Source organism: Hypanus sabinus, chromosome 11 (genome assembly GCF_030144855.1).
Source record: "Hypanus sabinus isolate sHypSab1 chromosome 11, sHypSab1.hap1, whole genome shotgun sequence".
In the NCBI taxonomy this organism is placed as follows: Eukaryota; Metazoa; Chordata; class Chondrichthyes; order Myliobatiformes; family Dasyatidae; genus Hypanus; species Hypanus sabinus.
The window spans coordinates 108,109,674-108,129,844 of record NC_082716.1 but is presented as its reverse complement, the minus strand read 5'-3'; the positions used below and the strand labels follow the sequence as shown (position 1 = coordinate 108,129,844).

The window sequence follows — 20,171 nt, the reverse complement described above, 5'->3', positions numbered from 1 at the left end:
CTGAGGTGACCCAGGGGGTTACATATGGTTTTACTTTCTAATAGTATTACCTATTTAAAAATATCTTGTAGGGCATTGTATATCCTACTCCAATAGTCTTTGATAACGGGGCAATCCCAGAAAATATGGTAATGCTTTGCATTTTGCTTTCCAGTATTTCTCCAGCAAACAGGGATGTTACTAACATAATGGGATTTCTGAGAGGGTGTAATAAAATATCTTGTCAGGTTTTTCCACCCAAACTCCCTCCATTTCTGTGAACTGGTACACTTCCATTGATGTCTCCATAATATTGTCCATTCTTCCTCAGATATAGTTATCCCTCCTTCCTTCTCCCATTTTGTTTTAATGTACAAAGTCGAGTGTGTTTTAAGATTTGACGGACCCATACACGCTTGAAATGATTCTACCACCATTATCTGAATTATATGCTTTTCTAAACAGTTCTATGAAACATGTACTTGGCTCGGTTACATTTTTCACCCTCCTATTAACACAACGTTGCATCTGCAAATACTGATAAAAGTCTTGTTTTTCTAATGTGTTTTTCTTTAAGCATTTCAAAACTGAACAGTGTTCCTTCTTTCATTGTATTGCATAGAACTGTTATTCCTTTAGCTGTCCAGTCCATAAATCTAGCATCCAGTTTATTCGGTGTAGAATCCGAGTCATATCCACAACATTTAAGAATTACAATATCTGTATCTAGTTTATATTCTTTTATAATTGTTTTCCATATTTGAAGAATCCATTTCACTCATGGGTTCTCAATAGTATTTATGTAACTTTGTAGGTTGTTATCAGCCAAAGTTGGGGATGGAAGGTATCTTCTCCTCAATGTTTTTCCATTGAGCGTCATGTGATGGGTTACACCAGCACATCACAGCTCTCATCTGTACTGAAAAATAATAAAATTGAAGAGAAGGTGGACCCCATCTCCCTTTTCCCTGGCGAATTGCAAAGTTTTGAGATCAACTGTAGGTCTTTTACCTTGCCATACATACCTTGATAACATTTTGTGCCATTCATTCAATTGATTTTGGTTCATCTCTATTGGTAGGGTCTGAAAGAGATATAATAGTCTGGGCAATATATTCATTTTAACAGTTTCAATCCTTGAACTGAGACTAAAGAAAGGAATTAGATTCCATCTTGTTATGGCTTCCTTAATGTTTTAATATATAGGCATTCTGATAATTTTGCCATATCTTTTGGCATGATGATGCCCAAATATTTGAAAGACTCTGTTTGCCATGCCAAGGGATATCTACTTTCTATTTCTCTTGATGGACTATAGTTATATGAAAGTAATTGGGTTTTATCTATGTTGATCTTGTATCCTGATAATTGACATTGTTCAAAGGATTGCATCAATTTAGGTAAAGAATGTGTTGGTTTCCCTAGATATATCAAAATCTCATCCTTGTAACAAGCCAATTTATGCTCTAATAGTAATTTCCCTGATATCTTCATTTTATCTGATGTATTGATCTAGCAAAGAGTAGCGGTGACCATGCACAACCCTGTCTTGTGCCCCTTTCTAGGGTAAAGCAATTTGATAAATATCCATTGATTTTAATCCTAGCAGTGGGATTGTCATATAGTGTCTGTATAATTTTAATAATTGTGTCATGTAAAACATATCTATGTAAAACTCTATAAAGAAAATTCCATTTAACTGAATCAAATGCCTTTTCAGCATCCAGACTTATCACTATTGCTTTAATTTTATTTTTTTGTATATGATCCATAATGTGAAGAGTCCTTCGTATATTGTCTTGTGTTTGGCGTTGTTGTATAAAACCTGTCTGATCATTATTTATCAGTGTGGTAAAAACTCTTCTAATCGTTTGGCCATGATGGAGTTAAATAATCTGTAATGTACATTAAGAACAGATATTGGTCTAAATGACCCACATTCCATTTTATCCTTGCCTTCTTTCGGTATAGCTGAGATTATCACCTCCTTCCAGCTGGGTGGCATTTGCGCCTCTTTTAGAGCCCAGTTCAGTGTGGGGAGTAAAACAGGAATTATCTCATCTTTAAATTCTTTATACCACTCTGCCATATAACCATCTGATCCTGGTGACTTACTTAATTTAAGCCCACTAATTGCAGTTTTTAGTTCAGCTTCAGTTATGTCCGCAGTCATCGTTCTATTTTGTTCTTCGCTTAAAGTGGATAACTCTAGAGAACTCAGGTAGGTGTCAATTTGGGTTATGCTTCACTCTGGAACTTTTGAACATAGAGTTTTGTAAAACACTTCAAGAGCTTTCTGAATTTCACTTAGCTTATTTCTTTTTAATCACTTTTGTTCTTGGATCCCTAATTCTATGAATTGTATTTTCTGCTTCTTTTTTTCAGTTTCCACGCCAGTATTTTCATAGACTTAGAGCCACTTTCATAGTGTCTCTGTTTCAAAAACATCAGCTTTTTCCTGATTTCTTGTATAGCCAAACTATTAATTTTATTCATAATTTTTAAAATTCCCTCTAATGTATCCTGCGCCAAATTCAATTTGTTTTTTTTTCTAGTTCCTTCAGTTTGTTTTGTAATTCCTCTAATGTTTTATTTCTTATTTTTTCTTATGTGAAGATATCGCTATATTTTTCCCTCTTAAGACAGCCTTCAGAGTGTCCCATAGAATGGGAGGTGAAACCTCTCCATTATCATTTAATTCGAAGTAAAGACCAATTTCTTTTTTTAATTTATTCCTTAAAATAGGGATCATCGAGTAGACTTGAATTTAGTTTCCATATAGTATTCTTTGGTTACAGGTCAAAATCAACAGATAAATATATAGGTGCATGATCATGTAAATCTATTGTCCCAATTCCACAGGTATTTATTTTGTCTTTATCTTTTCCAAATGTTTTGAAATAGTCTATTCTTACATATAAAGAATGGGGGGGGGGGTGCAGAATACTGAGTGTAATCCCTTCAGTCTGGGAAAAGGTCTCTACATGTATCAATTATATCAACATCCTCAAAAAGTGTAACTTTCTCATGTAATGACTTTGTTTCGTGGTTCTACTGGAAGAGTCTAACCTTGGTTGTAATTGTAAATTTAAATCTTCCCCACATATCAAGAGACCTTCTGTTTCCGTTACCATAATATTACTGATTTTCTGGAAGAAACTAATATCACTTCCCAGGGGTGCATATAGATTCAATAGAGTAACTGAATTCCCGTATATATTCCCCCTTACTGGAATATATCTGCCCTCCTAATCTCCCATTTCAAATACTTTTTCAAAATTTAGCTTGCTTGAGATGAGAATAGCAACTCCTCTCCTATGTCCTGATTTATATGAGGAGAAAAACAAATTAGTGAAGCCCATTCTCTTTAGTTTTCCATGCTCACTATCATTTAAATGAGTTTACTGTAAACGTAATACATGGGAAAGTAATACATTACTTTCTTCATTTTAGATAGAATTTACTGCGTTTGATTGGATTCAACAGCCCAGTGACATTAAAAGAAATGAATTTTACTTTGTCATTAGCCATGTGTATTTATCTGTCAGTGTATCATTGAAATTAGCAGAAAAGAACTTAGCCGATCTACTCCCTGAACAAGTAAGAACAAAGAAACACAATTTTAAAAAAAGCTACCGAAGGTGTGATTCCAAGGCTGAGGTCTCCAGTAGATGACCCTGGGCTGAGCCTGCCTAGCTGTGAGGGATAGCCTCTCCTACCTGTGGGGTGAGGGCCCCCACTGCAGCACCCATAAAAGTAAGTGAAAAAGTCTATGGTCCATTACACAGAAAAGACTTCCCTGTGAATTCCTCCCATGTATATGTTCTCATTTAGGCGGGGAGAAAGGAATGAATGAATGAATAAAAAATAAAATAATAGGGTAATAGAAAATCCACATTGTTGTATGTATTTCTTCAGATAAATATAGTATTGTCTATTTTGACTTCTGTTTAGCTTATCAACACTTTGAGAATAGTCAGACCTTATAACTCTTCTGGAGGGGGTGAGGGCTATCTTCTGAAAACTCGCAGTCTCTCTCTGATATTCTTCTGTCGCTTTTCTCCCGGCCCCTGCTTTCTCGGTCCTCCCACCATTTCCCAGGTGGAGCGGAATAGCTGCTCAGCCAGGCTTTCCCTCGGTGTGATCACGTTGACGGGCAGTCCTCTGTTCTTCGTGTCTGCAGTCGCCTCCTCCACTGTCTGGGACAGCCGTGTCCCGTTCTCATAGAACACTTGTGGTGACCCATTTCCTGGCACATCCGAACCGGCTCACAATTAGCCAGCTTTCCGGCTAAGGGAGATAGCCTACGGGGGTTTGCGAGCACAGAGCTTTGGAGCCTCTGGGCCACGGGGGGGGGGGGGGGGTGGCATGTTGAGGGAGGCTTAAAAGTGAGGCTGAGGATTTTGAATAAAGTTTTTTCCTTCGACTGCAGTTACCGACTCCGTGTCGTAATTTTAGCGCTGCGTGTAGCACACCGCTACAATTGGTGACCCCGACGATCCAAACGATTTTTGGACCAGAAATGACCGACGCTGCCTCTGTTCATGCAGTTTCGTTGAAACTGCCGGGTTTCTGGACACAGCGCCCGGACCTATGGTTCCAGCAAGCCGAAGCCCAATTCCACGTTCGCCAGATCACCTCAGAAGACACCCGCTACTACTACGTGGTGAGCTCCCTCGACCAGGACACAGCGGCCCAGGTCACGGAGTTGCCCCCGGCGGACAGCAAGTACACGGAACTCAAAGCCCTGCTACTCAGGACTTTCGGACTCTCACGGCGCGAGCGGGCTGCCCGTTTACTGCACCTGGATGGCTTGGGCGACAGACCTCCATCGGCTTTAATGAATGAGATGTTGTCTCTCGCCGACGGACACACACCCTGCCTCATGTTTGAGCAGGCATTCCTGGAGCAGCTGCCTGAGGACATACACCTGCTGCTGTCCGACGCGGATTTCAGTGACCCCCGGAAGGTGGCAGCCCGGGCGGACTTGCTGTGGAATGCCAAAAAGGTGAGCGGGGCGTCCATCGCACAGATCTCCCAGCCACGCTCCCGGCAGCAAACCAGTCCAGGCCCGGCCGCAGAGCCCGCCGACCCCCGGCCCAATGAACACTGGTGCTTCTACCACCAGCGGTGGGGCGCAGAAGCCCGCCGTTGTCACCCGCCCTGCAAGTTCCCGGGAAACGCCAGGACCAGCCGCCGCTGATGGCTACGGCGGCTGGCCATCGGGATAGCCTCCTGTATGTGTGGGATAGAAGGTCGGGACGCCGGTTTTTGGTCGATACTGGGGCTGAGATCAGCGTTTTACCTCCGACGAGTTACGACACCCGCAACGGAGAACCGGGTCCCCCCCTGAGGGCCGTGAATGGCAGCACAGTAAGGACCTATGGCACCCGTCAGGTGCAGCTACAGTTCGGCTCCAGCCAGTTCACGTGGGACTTTACACAGGCCGCCGTAGCCCAACCGCTTCTGGGTGCGGATTTTTTGCGGGCTCACAGCCTACTGGTCGACCTGCCCAGGAAGAGACTGGTACACGCCGAGACCTTTCAGACGTTCTCCCTGGGTGCAGCCCAGTTGCCAGCCCCTCACCTCGGCTCCATCACGCTGTCCGACAACGACTTCACCAGGGTCCTGGCGGGTTTCCCATCGGTTCTGGCACCTCAGTTCACAGCGGCCATGCCCAGGCACGGCGTACAGCACCACATCCCGACCCAGGGACCACCCCTCCACGCCTGCGCTCGGCGGCTTCCCCCGGACAAGCTCCGACTGGCGAAGGAGGAGTTCCAGAGGATGGAGGAATTGGGGATCATCCGGCGGTCTGACAGCCCATGGGCCTCCCCCCTGCACATGGTGCCCAAAGCGACGGGAGGCTGGAGAGAGTGCGGCGACTACCGCAGGCTGAACGAGGCTACCACACCGGATCGCTACCCTGTGCCGCACATTCAGGACTTTGCAGCAAACCTGCACGGCGCACGGATCTTCTCCAAGGTAGACCTCGTCTGGGGGTACCATCAAATCCCGATGCATCCTGACGACGTCCCCAAAACGGCTCTCATCACCCCGTTTGGCCTTTTCGAGTTCCTCCGCATGCCGTTCGGCCTGAAGAATGCCGCACAGACGTTCCAGCGGCTAATGGACGCGGTGGGACGGGACCTGGACTTCGCGTTCATCTATTTGGACGACATCCTCATAGCCAGCAGCAGTCGTCGGGAGCATCTGTCCCACCTCCGTCAACTCTGTGCCCGACTGAGTGAGTACGGTCTTACAATCAACCCCGCCAAATGCCAGTTCGGACTCGATACCATTGACTTCCTGAGCCACAGGATTACTAAAGATGGGGCAACCCCTCTGCCCGCTAAGGTAGATGCAGTCCGCCACTTCCCCCGACCCACCACGATCAAAGGCCTTCAGGAATTCGTAGGTTTGGTCAATTTCTACCACCGCTTCCTCCCTTCAGCTGCCCGGATCATGCGCCCCCTGTTCGCCCTGATGTCCGGTCGGGGCAAGGACATTACCTGGGACGAGGAGTCCGCTGCCGCTTTCGTTCAAACGAAGGAAGCTTTGGCGGACGCTGCAATGCTAGTACATCCCAGAATGGACGCCCCTACCGCCCTCACAGTGGACGCATCTAACACGGCAGTCGGTGGGGTGCTGGAGCAACTCATCGCAGGTCGCTGGCAACCCCTGGCGTTTTTCAGCAAACACCTGCGGCCACCTGAGCTCAAGTACAGTGCTTTCGACCGGGAACTGTTGGCGCTCTACCTGGCAATCCGGCATTTCAGGTACTTCCTAGAAGGTCGGCCCTTCACTGCGTTCACGGACCACAAACCGCTTACCTTTGCGTTTACGAAAGCATCCGACCCCTGGTCGTCCCGCCAGCAAAGCCACCTGTTCTACATCTCTGAATACACGACGGATGTCCGGCACATCTCGGGTAAGGACAATGTCGTGGCGGATGCGCTCTGTCGCCCTACCGTTCATGCCCTTTCCCAAGGGGTAGACTTTGAGGCACTGGCAGAGGCACAGCAGGCAGATGAGGAGATTCCGAGTTACAGAACCGCAGTCTCCGGTTTGCAGCTCCAGGACCTCCCCGTGGGCCCGGGTGAGAGGACCCTACTCTGTGACATCGCCACCGGCCAGCCCCGTCCCGTCGTCCCGACAGCCTGGCGGCGCCGTGTTTTCCACTCCATTCATAACTTGGCGCATCCCTCCATCCGGATGACTGTCTGGATGGTTTCCAGCAGGTTTGTTTGGCACGGACTCCGCAAACAGGTCAGTGAATGGGCCAAAACGTGCATGCACTGCCAGACGGCCAAGGTTCAGCGGCACAGCAAAGCCCCACCGCAGCAGTTCCATCCCGCCCACCGGCGTTTCGACCACATTCATGTGGATATCGTGGGCCCCCTGCCGGTGTTGTGCGGAGCGCGGCACCTCCTGACTATCGTGGACCGGTTCACAAGATGGCCAGAGGCGGTCCCGCTCACCGACACCACCTCCGAATCTTGCGCCCGAGCCCTGATCGTCACCTAGATATCTCGCTTTGGTGTACCAGCCCACATTACCTCCGACAGAGGCGCCCAGTTCACCTCCAGCCTGTGGTCAGCTACGGCCAGCCTTTTGGGGACTCAGCTGCACCACACAACTGCCTACCACCCACAGTCGAACGGGCTAGTGGAGCGTTTCCACCGTCACCTGAAGTCGGCCCTCATGGCCCACCTGCGAGGAGCCAACTGGGCGGACGAGCTTCCCTGGGTCCTACTCGGCATCCGCACAGCGCCCAAGGACGACCTGCACGCCTCGTCGGCCGAGTTGGTATACGGCGCGCCTCTGGTCGTCCCCGGGGAGTTCCTACCAGCCCCAAGGGGGCAAGAGGAAGATCCCGCAGCAGTCCTGGGCAGACTATGTGAGAAGCTCGGTAATCTGGCCCCCATACCCACTTCACAGCACGGGCGGCACCCGACCTGCGTACCCAAAGACCTGCAGAACTGTAAGTTTGCGTTTGTACGAAGGGGCGGGCATCGGCCGCCGCTGCAGCGGCCATATGAGGGGCCGTTTATGGTGCTCCAGAACAACGGGTCCACGTTCGTGCTGGACGTTGGGGGGAAAGAGGAGGTTTTCACGGTGGACCGCCTCAAACCGGCCCATGTGGACCTGGCGCAACCGGCCGAGTTTCCGGCGCCTCGGCGCAGAGGCCGACCTCCCAAGCAGGTTCCGGCCCAGACTGTGGACATTGGGGGGTGTATCGCCGGTTCTGGGGGGGTTATGTGGTGACCCATTTCCTGGCACATCCGAACAGGCTCACAATTAGCCAGCTTTCCGGCTAAGGGAGATAGCCTACGGGGGTTTGCGAGCACAGAGCTTTGGAGCCTCTGTGCCACGGGGGGCAGGTTGAGGGAGGCTTAAAAGTGAGGCTGAGGATTTTGAATAAAGTTTTTCCTTCGACTGCAGTTACCGACTCCGTGTCGTAATTTTGGCGCTGCATGTAGCACACCGCTACACGCTCATAGTTTAGCAGGGTACGGAGTCTGGAAGCTAATGTTTCTCTGCTTTAACACTCACTTCGCTTCAGAATATTCCTTACATTTCTGCAGGACCGCTGGGGGGTAATCTTGATCAAAATATATTAAGCTCTTGTTCAAAACTACATTCTTCTTTCCCCAGGCCTTGTGCAGAATCTCTGCTTTGGTTTTGTAGGGGAGGAATCTGATTATTATTGACTGTGGCTTGTCTTCCCTATCCCCGGAGGGTCTCGGGGCGAACATCCGGTGTGCTCTCTCGATGTCTTGCTCCGTAGTTGGCAGAATCTCCAGCGTGTCCCGTAGTAACTTTTCCACAAACTCCACCATAGATGACCCCTCTGTTCCTTCAGGAACATTATATATCCTTATATTCTTCCATTGAGATCTCCCTTCTTGGTCGAGTAGTTTATTTTCTTGTCAATTCATCACTTTTATCATCTTCCTCAGCACTTGTTCCACATTTTGAACACAATCTTCCACCTTTTCAATTTGTGTCTTTGCTTCCACAATTTTTTGATTAACGTTGATGAGCTCAGATTTAATATTGTTTAGTTCTTGTTTTATATCTTTACGAAAGTCCTTTATCTCCTTCAGAACTTTTGCTAAACTTGCCTCTTTGTTTGAATGAGGGTTAGCGTCAACTTTGCCATTATAATCCTGTGCAAGAGAACTGTTGTTTGTATTTTCTTCATTTCCAGGCTCTGCAATGGCGCTTTTTTTGTTTCCAACCTTTTTACCCATTCTTGCCCCCCTCACCCGTTCAAGTATTATTGAGGGATTTTGTATTTGGTGGTTTAACAGGGTGAAATAATCGCTTTTTCGGAGGAGCTATTATTTTAGGCCACCATGGTGGGTGATGACGTCACCGGAACCCTCTTGGGAAGTTTTCTTGGTCTTCCAGACCTCAACTTAATCTCCACCATTCCTGTTAACTGCCATTTCTTGATTACATTACGAACTGAGGGAACGGCTACCTGAATTTGCGGGCATCATTTATTTTAATTTTCAGAGTGCTAGGCAGCTGCTTAGAGGAGCCCATGGCTGCTGATTGTTGGGACAAGGTTTGAGGAGTCAGGGTATTTATAAAGCTTTGAAATTTGCATCAACTGGCCTTTCCTAACAATGACTGTGAACAAGCCATAGCCCTAACAAGCTAATTAAGGACTGAGAACTTGGTAAAAGTTATCTGAGAGCTCAAATCTCTTGGGGCGCCCAAACTTTTGCACAGTGCTCCTTTCCATTTTTTACTCTAAAATTGTAGAAAACAAAAATAATATACTAATCTTGCTTAAAATGTTGAAAAGAATGTTTCTTCTTTAACTTTATGACTTTTGGAGATCAGTTTATCTTCCACTCACTTAACTATTCACAGTAACAGAAATTTTGACCGGGGGTGCCCATACTTTGCATGCCACTGTATGTGTGAAAGGTTTAGGGTGAGAAGGGAGGGGAGAGAGAGATTTAAAAAGGTTCTAAGGGCAACCTCTTCATGCAGAGTGTGTGGAATGAGTTCCCAGTGAATGTGGTTGAGGCAGGGTCAGTAGTATCATCTAAGAAACACTTGGTCAGATCATGGACATTGGGGCCAGGGGGACATGGGTTAAATGCAAGGAATTGGGACTAGCCGTGTGGACAATGTACTTGGCATGGACTGTTTGAGCCCAATGGCCTGTATCCATGCTGTAATGCTCTATGACACTTAACTGAGGGAAGTGTGTGACTTCAGTGGTTTAAAGGTTCAATTTAATATCAGAAAATGTATACAGTGGGTGTGTATGTGTGTGCATGTGGCCTCTGTCAGTCGTGGTCAACCATGGGTACTGCACCTCTGGTAGTCACTGGCTTGTCAAGCAGCGACTGTGGCTTTTGAGGCCAATCATGGAATGGTAGGCTCTGCCACAGTTGCTGCACGTGTAGGGCATTGCGGAATCGTTGTCCACTGTCCGCTGTGCTCTCTGCTCCTCAAACTGACTCAGGATCACTCTTTCACCTTGCTCCAGGTGTTGCTGAAGAGAACCTCGCCATTTGTTGTGGTCATCTGATGTATCCTCCCAGCACTCTGTGTTGATTTTTAAGGCTTTGATGTCGAGCTTGCAGAGATCATTGAAGCAAAACTGGGGTCTACCAATGTTCCTCTTACCTGTTGCTAGTTCTCCGTAGAGGATGTATGAAGGAAGGTCTACCATCCTTCATATGATGGATGTGGCCCAGCCAGCGCAGTCTCCGTTGTCTTAAAAGTGTGAACACGGTGGGAAGTCCAGCGCGGGAGAGGACCTCAGAGTTTGGGACCTTGTCTCTCCAGGTGGTGCTGAGGATGTGGGGAAGGCTGTGCAGGTGAAAACTATTGAGTTTCCTCTCCTGTTTGGAGCAGATGGTCCAAGTCTCGCTACCATACAGGGGGTGCTGATAATTCATGCATTGTGCATGGCAGTCTTGGTCTTTGTAGTGAATTTTGGATTTTCCCAGACCCGTGAGGAGAGTCGAGCAAGGATTGATGTTGCTTTGCTGATACACCTATTGATTTCAGCATCGAAGGAGAGAGTGTCTCTAATGGTCGACCCCAAGTATGTGAACTCGTGGACACAGCAACCTGAAATTCTTTCTCTTCACAGACATCCACAAAACAGAAAAAAAATCCCAAAGAATGAATGACAGAAAAATATTGAAGCCTCAGAGCCCCTCTTCCCTCACTTGCTTCAGCAAAATTATCAACCCCACAGCACTCACCTCACCAGCAAGAGGCCGGTTGAAGCTGTGACAATGTAAAATCTTCAACTACTGTCCATTTTAAATGTGTTGTTTATAACTGCAAGATCCTGCTGGACTTTAAGAACTTAAAGTGGTGCAGGTCTGCCCCATCAGTGAGTTGCTGGTTGGTGGAGAAACTGAAGGAACTGGACTTGCTGCAGATTGTGATACTGCTTGCATCAGAGAGGCTTTGGAGGAGTTGCTGAGTGAAGGAGGTGTGCAGTGATCGCAAGACCCTTTCGGACATTGTTAATGTGAAATGCTGCAAGTCCGATTCACTGATTTACTGGGAGACAGCAGGGGCAGACGGCAGAGCAGCCGCATGGACTAGGCCTCAAGCCGCGGTGTCACCTGCTTTACAGCTGCTCGCAGAGAGGCATTGAGCTGGTGGGGGAGAGGGGGGCAGTTTGGAGAGGTTACCAGGCTGGGTCAGTGCTGCCCTCCCCCCAGTGTTCAATTCCTGTTTTATGAATTCATTTATTGAGATTACAGTGTGGAATGGGCCCTTCCAGACTTTGAGCTGAGCCACCAGCAATCCCCGAGTTAATCACGGGACATTTTACACTGACCAATTTACCTATCTACAGGTATGTCTTTGGACTGAAGAAAGAAACCAGAGAACCCAGAGGAAACCCACACGGTCACAGAGAGAACGTACAAACTCCTTACAGGCAGTGGCAGGAATTCAATCTAGATTGCCTAAATTATAAATCATTGTGTTAACCATTATGCTACTGTGCTGTCCCATAATTAGACCTTGAGGCATGGGAGCAGAATTGGATCATTTGGCTCAACAAGTCTGCTCCACCATTCCATCATGGCTGATTTATTATCCCTCTCAACTACATTCTCCTGCCTTCTCTCCATGGCCTTCGACTAATCAGCCTCCACTTTGAATATACCCAAGAACCTGGCATCCTCAGCCACCAGTGGCAACAAATTCCACAGATTCACCACCCTCTGGCTAAAGAAAATCCTCCTCATCTCAGTTCTAAATGGATGTCTCACTATCCTGAGGCTTCATCTTTGGTCCTAGACTCTCCATCCATACGGAACATACTCTCCACATCCATGCTGACTTGGCCTTTCAATATTCGACAGGTTTCAATGAGATTCCCCCTTCATTCTTCTAAACTCCAATGAGTACAGGCCCAGAGACATCAAATGCTCCTCAAACCCTTTCATTCCCACTTCCTTGGGTAGGCAACTTGCTGAGTCAGCATGGATAAAATAGGCTTCCAATCTGTATAACCCTAGGATAATCCCAGGATTTAGAATGGGGAAATCAGCTCCAATTCACTCAGTGGAGTTGGATCACTTTGCAAAACAAAACTATCAATGCATTAAAGCCTTCATTCCCATTAACGATTCTATCAGGATCAGAATCAGGTTTAATGTTACTGATGTATGCTGTGAAATTTATTTTGTGACAGCAGGAGTCACAGTGTGGGCAATTATGAAACTGACCTTAAACTTACTCATGGCATTTCTTCCGTGACCCAGAAATCACGTTACACATTCTACCAAACTGGTATCTATTTGATGAGGCAATTGTATCATATACTCTCCCAGTATCGGTAGCATCCTCTCCATGACAACACTGTCTAGGCCTTTCAATATTCGAGAGATTTCAATGAGACTATAAGACATAGGAGCAGAATCAGGCCATTCAGCCCATCGAGTCTGCTCTGTTATTCCTTCATGATGGATTTATTATCCCTCTGAACCCTATTCTCCTGCCTTTGGTGCCCTGACTAATCCAGAACCTATTAACCTCTGCTTTAGAACATAAAAATGTTTTTGACAAGAATGGGCTATCTGTCCCAACAAAGCTTGCCAAATTACTATTCACATAGTGTGCTGAAGTAACTATCCAGTTTAGATTTGGAAGTCTCTAAGGTACGACTCTCAACTACTACTAGGTAGTTTGTTCCATGTGCCACAACTCGCTGTGTAAATAAGTGCTTCATGATGTTAGTCTAAAATCTTCCTTTAACCAGTCTCCACAAATTACCCTGTGTCCTCATTGATGGATTAATTTTGAAGTAGCAGATGGACTGCTGTCCACCTTACTTATACTCTTAATGATAGTGAACACTTCTGCCATGTCTCCTCTCTTTCTACATCTACTAAGATGAAAAAGATTTAATTCTTTCAATCTTCCTGAATAGCTCATACCCTGCAGAGCTGGAAAGAGTCTCATCGTCCTTCTCTGATCTATCTCCAGTGCCTTTACATCCCTCTCAAAATATGGAGACCAAAACTGTGTACAGCGCTCAAGGTGCGGACTCACAAACACATTATACAGCTTAATGAGAACCTCCCTAGACGCAAACTCCACTGAGCACATTGTATTGTCCAACAATCTATTAGCCTTCCTATTCGCTTCTGTGCATTGTCCAGATGTTGATCATGATGAGTCTACCAGGACGTCCAAAACCTTCTCATACAGTGCACTTTTTAACTCAAGAATCCCCATTGTATATTTATATCTAATATTTCTACTTCCTATATGTAATATTTTACAGTTACTTACATTAAATTTCATCTACCATTTATCTGCCCAAATCTGGATTTTATTCAGATCTAACTGTATTGATTCTGCTACCTGAATGTTATCTGTCCATCTCCTTAATTATATGTCATCTGCAAACTTGTTATGTGTTTATCCATTTCATTAATGTAAATTAAATCAGCAGCGGCCCCCAAAACTGCTCCCTGCTGAACCCCATTTTTAACATCTTCTAGGTGTGAAAATGATCCTCTCACCTTAACTCGTTGTTTTCTGTTTTACAGCAAATTCTGCGCCCATTCACACACCTTACCCTGAATCCCTACTTCTTGTAATTTGTTTATTAACCTCTCCTGGGGTATGTTATCAAAAGCCTTCTGAAAGTCCAAATAAATTATATCAACCACTCTATTGTTATCAAAAATTTTAATTGCCTTCTCAGAGAACTTCAGCATATTAGTAAAACATGATTTCCCCTTTCTCAACCCATGCTGGTTGTCTGCTAACATGCCTGTTCTTATCAGTACTTTCCCACCTCATTCTTTATTAATGTATCTTACCTGTGATGCACATTAAGTTTACTAGGGTCTTTAGATCTATAGTTACTAGGGTCAGTATGGTCACCCTTCTTGCAAACTGGGACAATGTTAACCCATTTCCAGTCCTTGGGCATTTCACCAGTCTTCACTGACTTTCAAAAAATACATGTTAGGGGTTTGTATATGTAATCACAGACCTCTTTAAGTTCTATTGGATATTGGTTGGCTGACCCTGGAGATTTATTAACTTTCAGCCTTTGCAGCTGAAGCAGGACCTCACTTTCTAAGATCTGTAAGTCACTTAAAACAAGCTTATTTTTCTCTATACTTACTGGCATGTTGCTAACATCTTTGTGGGTGAGTACTTTAGCAAAACATATACAAAGAGTATCCACTGTGTCCTTCTCTGCATAATTTATCACCCTATTGGTATTCCTAATGCACTTCACTTTCTCCTTGACTTTTCTTTTACTATTAAAGTATTGAAAAAATCTCTTGGGGTCAATTGTAGCATTACCAACAATATCCTTGTCAACCTGCCTTTTGGTAATCTGAATTTCCCTCTTGACTATAGCTCTCATATTTTCAATGCCATATGGTTAACTTCATTACTATTTTTTACTTATTATTTATATAGCTGTCTTTGCTTCAATAATTTTGTGTATATCTTTAAATATTCATGTAGTTGATCTTTTGTTTTATTGCTTCTCCCGGCCGTGAGTAGGAACTTTTCCTGCGCTGTGTGTATTACCTCTTCAAATTGACCCTATTGTTTCTCAACTGACTCAAATGTTAAGAACTTCCTTCTAGTTTATTTTTTGAAGTCTTTGCCGCATCTGCACAAACTTGGCCTTTCTGAAATTCAATTTAATAATTTTGATTTTTACTGATATACTTTTACACAGAAGTTCAACACTAATAATGTCATGATTGCTTGTTCCTAAAAGCTCAACGACTTCCATGCTCAAAATTCTATCATGATTGTTACAGAATATCAAATGTAAACACTTCTCATTAGTGTAGTTACATATTGGGTCAAAAACAATCATTATAACTCAATGAATTCACATTCCTCTAATTCTTGAGTCACTGGGTTCTCCCACTCAACACTTGGGAAATTAAAGTCACCCATAACAATATCACACTCAGAACTTGCTTCTCTAATATTCTGATAGTTGTTTATTAATATTATCAGCATGAGAGGTCTATAACATACAGTCAATGTTATTCCTTTATCCTTAATGCTTTCAATTCTCATCCAAAAATCTTCACTAAGTCTCGATTCATCTCCTATCACAAGGAGCCTCCTGTTTAAATTCTCCCTATGTATGTGGCTACTCCACCACCTTTACCGTCTTGCCTAACTTTCCTAAGAAAAGTATTTCCTTTAATATGATATTCATCAGTTTATTACTGAAGTTTTTCATCCTATTCCAACCCATTTTTATATTTTTGAAGCCTATAGTTGGTTTATGTCCTAATATGTTATTCTCCACGATGATGTTCAAACAGTTGAGCCCAGCCTCTTCCTAGTACCCTGCTCCTCATTCCTTAGTGTAAACAGATCTCAACTAACCGAAGCACACACCTGCCCAGTACATTAGTGCCCCTCCAGTTCAAATGCAACCGGTCCCAGTGTTACAGGTTCCATCAGCCCCAAAAGGCACTCAAGTGTCCAATAAACCTTTGCCCCTCTAACCTACACCATGATTTGATCCACACATTAAATCTTATCTACTCCATTTTACCCGGACTGATACCTTTAAATATATAATTGTCTGTGGCAACAAATTCCACAGATTCACCCCTTTCTTGCTCATCATCTCTGTTCTAAGGAATGTCCTATTCTGAGGCTGTGACCTCTGGTCCTAGACTTCCCCAATATAGGCAACATCATTACCATGGGCGGCATGGTAGTGTAGTTGTTAGCACAATGCTTCACAGCACCAGTGATCCGGCTTCAATTCACGTCACTAACTGTAAGGAGTTTGTACGTTCTCCCCATGACTGCATAGGTTTTCTCCGATTGCTCCTGTTTCCTCACACAGTCCAATGATGGTCTTGAGTTGGTAGGTTAATTGGTTGTTGTAAATTGCCCCATGATTAGGCAAGGGTTAAATCAGGATTGCTGGGTGATGTGATGAAGAGCTGGAAGGGCCTATTCTGCACAGTATTTCAATAAATAAAGAGATAAATCTTCTCCACGTACACTCTGGGTCTGGTTTCAATATGAACACCCCCCACCTCATTCTTCTAAACTCCAACAAGTACAGGCCCAGAATTATCAAATGCACCTCAAACGTTAACCCTACAATTGCTGAGATCATCCAGCAAGTACAGCGCTAGAGTTATCAAATGCTCCTCGTACATTAACCCTTTAACATCTGAGATCATTCTTGTGAACCTCTCCAATTCTTTTATGATTCCTTTTTGTTCGTCTTGTGACATCTGATCAGGGAAACTTTGGACTGTGTTTGGTGACCAGGAACACCAGCTGATATAACTGTGGAATTCTATAGTAGCAATTCTTACCTAGAAGAATGAGCTTCTCAAGAACATCTCGGCAGTTGTAAGGAAGGGAAAAGAATAAATTGGGAAACTGGTTAATTAGGTTAAGAAACTGGTCACCAGAATATAGACAACCTCGTCTCAAGGGATGTTAACCTAAGATCTCTCTTGCAGGAGTTGCTTTTAGCAGTGGCGAGAGATGGAAGCAGCTTCGGAGATTCACTCTCAGCACCTTGAGGAATTTTGGAATGGGGAAAAAGAGCATTGAGGAGAGGATTCAGGAGGAAGCCCAGTTCCTGGTCACAAGCTTCAGGAATAAGAAAGGTTTGTCACTACAGCATTCAAGCACCTGCCTTCTCCCCATGTCCTTTCATACCCTGACTAATCATGAATCTATCCACCTTTGCCTTAAATATACTCAATTACCTGGCCTCCAGAGCTGCCTGTAGAAATAAATTCCACAGACGCAGCATTTTCTGGCTAAAGGAATTCCTCCTAATATCTGTTCTAAATGTTCATCCCTCTATTCTGAGGTTGTGCCGTCTGGTCCTAATCTCCCCCACCATAGGAAACGTCCTCTTCACATCCACTTTATCGAAGCTTTTCAACATTTGATCAATTTCAATGAAGTCACCCCCATTCTTCTGAACTCTAGTGAATACTGTCCCAGAGGCAGCAAATGCTCTTCATATGCCAAACCTTACGATCCAGAATCATTTTCGTGTACCTCCTCTGGATCCTCTCTAATGTCAGCATATGCTTTCTTAGATAAGGGGCCCAAAACTGCTCATAATACTCTCAGTGAGAACTCATTGGTTCTGTATCAAGTAACTAACTGATACCTTTTGAACGGAGATGTATTTAATATCTATAACACCACACACAAAATGCTGGAGGAACTCGGCAGGTGTGGCAACATCTACAGAGAAGAATAACCAGTTGGCATTTCTGGCTGAGACCTCACATCTGGACTGGAAAGGAAGGGGGAGATGCAAGAATAAGAAGGTGTCGAAGGTTATTCTCCCTTTAACTTGCCTCTCACCTCTCCCTGGTGCCCCCCTCCTTCTCTTTCTCCTGTGGTCCACTCCTCCCCTTACAGATTATTTCCTTGCCAGTGCTTGGTTCTTATTTCAAACCCCCCACCCCCCACCCAGCTGGCTTCACCTATCACCTTCCAGCTTGTCCTCCTTCCCCTCCCCACAGCTCCTTATTCTGGCTTTTCCCTCTTCCTTTCCAGTCCTGATGAAGGGCTTTTGACCCAAAATCTCGACTGATTATTGATTTGCATAGCTGCTGCCTCACCTGCTGAGCTCCTCTAGCATTTTGTGTGTGTTGCTCTGGATTTTCAGGATCTGCAGAATCTCTTGTGTTTAATGTCCAAAAAGCATTTAGACCTGCCCCAAAATTTCATTTTAATGCCCTATGATTTTCTAAATGGCCTCTTTAATTCGACCAGGTGAACCTTTCATCCCAAACTTTCTCCTGCGAGGTGCAACGTCAAACATCATCTGTTCCATCACCTTTGGAAAACGATTTGATTATGAAGATAAACAACTTTTCTGGCTGATGGAGCTGATTGCAGAGATTATCGGCAGTTTGAGTAGCCCTTCGATACAGGTATGTCTCTTTACAGTGGATTATGAGTTACTGAAGTTAAGAGCAAACATATTTTCATTGTAGACTCAGGTGGTCAATGTGTCAGTGAAACTGAGAGATTCAGGATCCACATTAATTATCATCAAGATAGAGGGAGTGCATTTAATATTAAACAACACACACAAAACAGTGGAGGAACTCAGTAGGTCAGGCAGCAACTATGGAAATGAATAAAGAGTTGATACTTTGGGCCAAGACCCTTCTTCAGGGCTGGCACTGAACCACAGGAGAAGGGGAAGAGAGAGGGGAACAGGGAGATGATGGGCAGGTGAGGAGAAGTAAGAGGCCAGGGTGGAGAATAGAAGAGGGGATGGGGCAATGGAGAGTAAAAACGTCTTATCGGAATGAGAAATTGATATTCATGCCATCAGTTTGGAGGCTACCCAGACAGAACATCAGGTGTTGCTCCTCCACCATGAGATGGTCTCTTCTTGGCACAAGAGGTCACCATGAACCAGTGTGTCAGAAAGAACAGGAATTTAAATATTTGGCCATCAGGAAGTTTCACTTTTGGCAGATGGACCGGAGGTGCTCAGCGAAGCAGTCCCCCAATTTACAATGGTCTCACCAATGTAATATTTTTGCAATATACTTTGTAATGTAATGCAGTATTTTTGTAGTTTTGTCTTCAGATCTAGTTTTGGATGGCTATTTCCATATTGTTGCTCCCAGAATATCTTAATGTTTGTAACAATGCACAAGTCTACCCGTCTCTCAGCCTGCCGACTGTGAAAATGCTCATCGAAGATTCAGATTAATTTGTTTATCATTTTTCATTTCATTTTCAATCTTTTTTATTCATTCAAAAATGAATAGATACAAATCCGAGGAGAAGTTATATCAAATACATAATGCAATAAACGTACAAAACAACGAAAGGGATATATACTGTCAAAGTCACGTAAATGTTATCTTGAACTATTATATATAAACAAAGAACCACAACTCCCCTTGGCAAATAATGCAAAAAAAAGACTGTAAATTTTTATAATTAAGAGAAAAAAAAACAAACTCCACTAAACTAACCGAAAACCAAAAATAAAGAGAGAAGACTGGGCAGCCCATTTGAGGATACGATTACAGGAAAAAAAGAGAAAGCACCCTTCTGGTCAGATCTGAATCTGCACAGAGAGAGAAAAAAATATATTCTAAAAATATACAGTTTGTATATAAAAAAACTATTTTACCAAAAAAAATTGAAAAAAATTAGATCATATGAAAATATTGAATAAAAGGTCACCAGGTTTGCTCAAATTTAAAAGATGTATTGAATGTCTGACTTCTAATTTTCTCCAAGCTTAAACAAGACATAATGGAAGAGAGCCAAAAAAAAAAAACAGTGGGTGGATTAGAATCTTTCCAGTGTAACAAAATGGCTCTCCTGGCCAATAGTTGAAAAGGCTATCACATGTTGAGCAGAAGCAGGAATAATCCCAAAGATTGCTGTAAGTGAATTAGGTTGTAAGTCCACAGCTATGACTTTTGATAATGTTCTAAAAACATCTCTCCAAAAATTATTTAACTTTGTACAGGACCAAAACATATGTGTTAGGGTACCCACCTCATCTATCACAGGTAGGATTTATATTTGAAAAAAATTTGTGCTAGTTTATCTTTTGACATATGCACCATGTGTACTATCTTGAATTGAATTAGGGAGTGACGTGCTCAGATAGATGAATTATTAACTAAATAATAATTTTATTCCATTGA

At 44.1% G+C, this 20,171-nt stretch overlaps 2 protein-coding genes across 2 annotated transcripts in view; both read left to right on the top strand.

Moving 5' to 3' along the window:
* The window catches only part of LOC132402265 (cytochrome P450 2C38-like), a 265,261-nt gene that overhangs the window by 163,727 nt on the left and 81,363 nt on the right, over window positions 1-20,171 (top strand). The gene's annotated exons all lie outside the window — the stretch shown is intronic.
* Window positions 1-20,171, top strand: part of LOC132402269 (cytochrome P450 2C15-like) — a 78,060-nt gene that overhangs the window by 12,846 nt on the left and 45,043 nt on the right. The window contains exons 3-4 of the mRNA XM_059985087.1: window positions 16,977-17,126; window positions 18,259-18,419. Of these exons, the coding sequence (XP_059841070.1) occupies window positions 16,977-17,126; window positions 18,259-18,419 (311 nt within the window). The remainder of the gene's footprint in view (window positions 1-16,976; window positions 17,127-18,258; window positions 18,420-20,171) is intronic.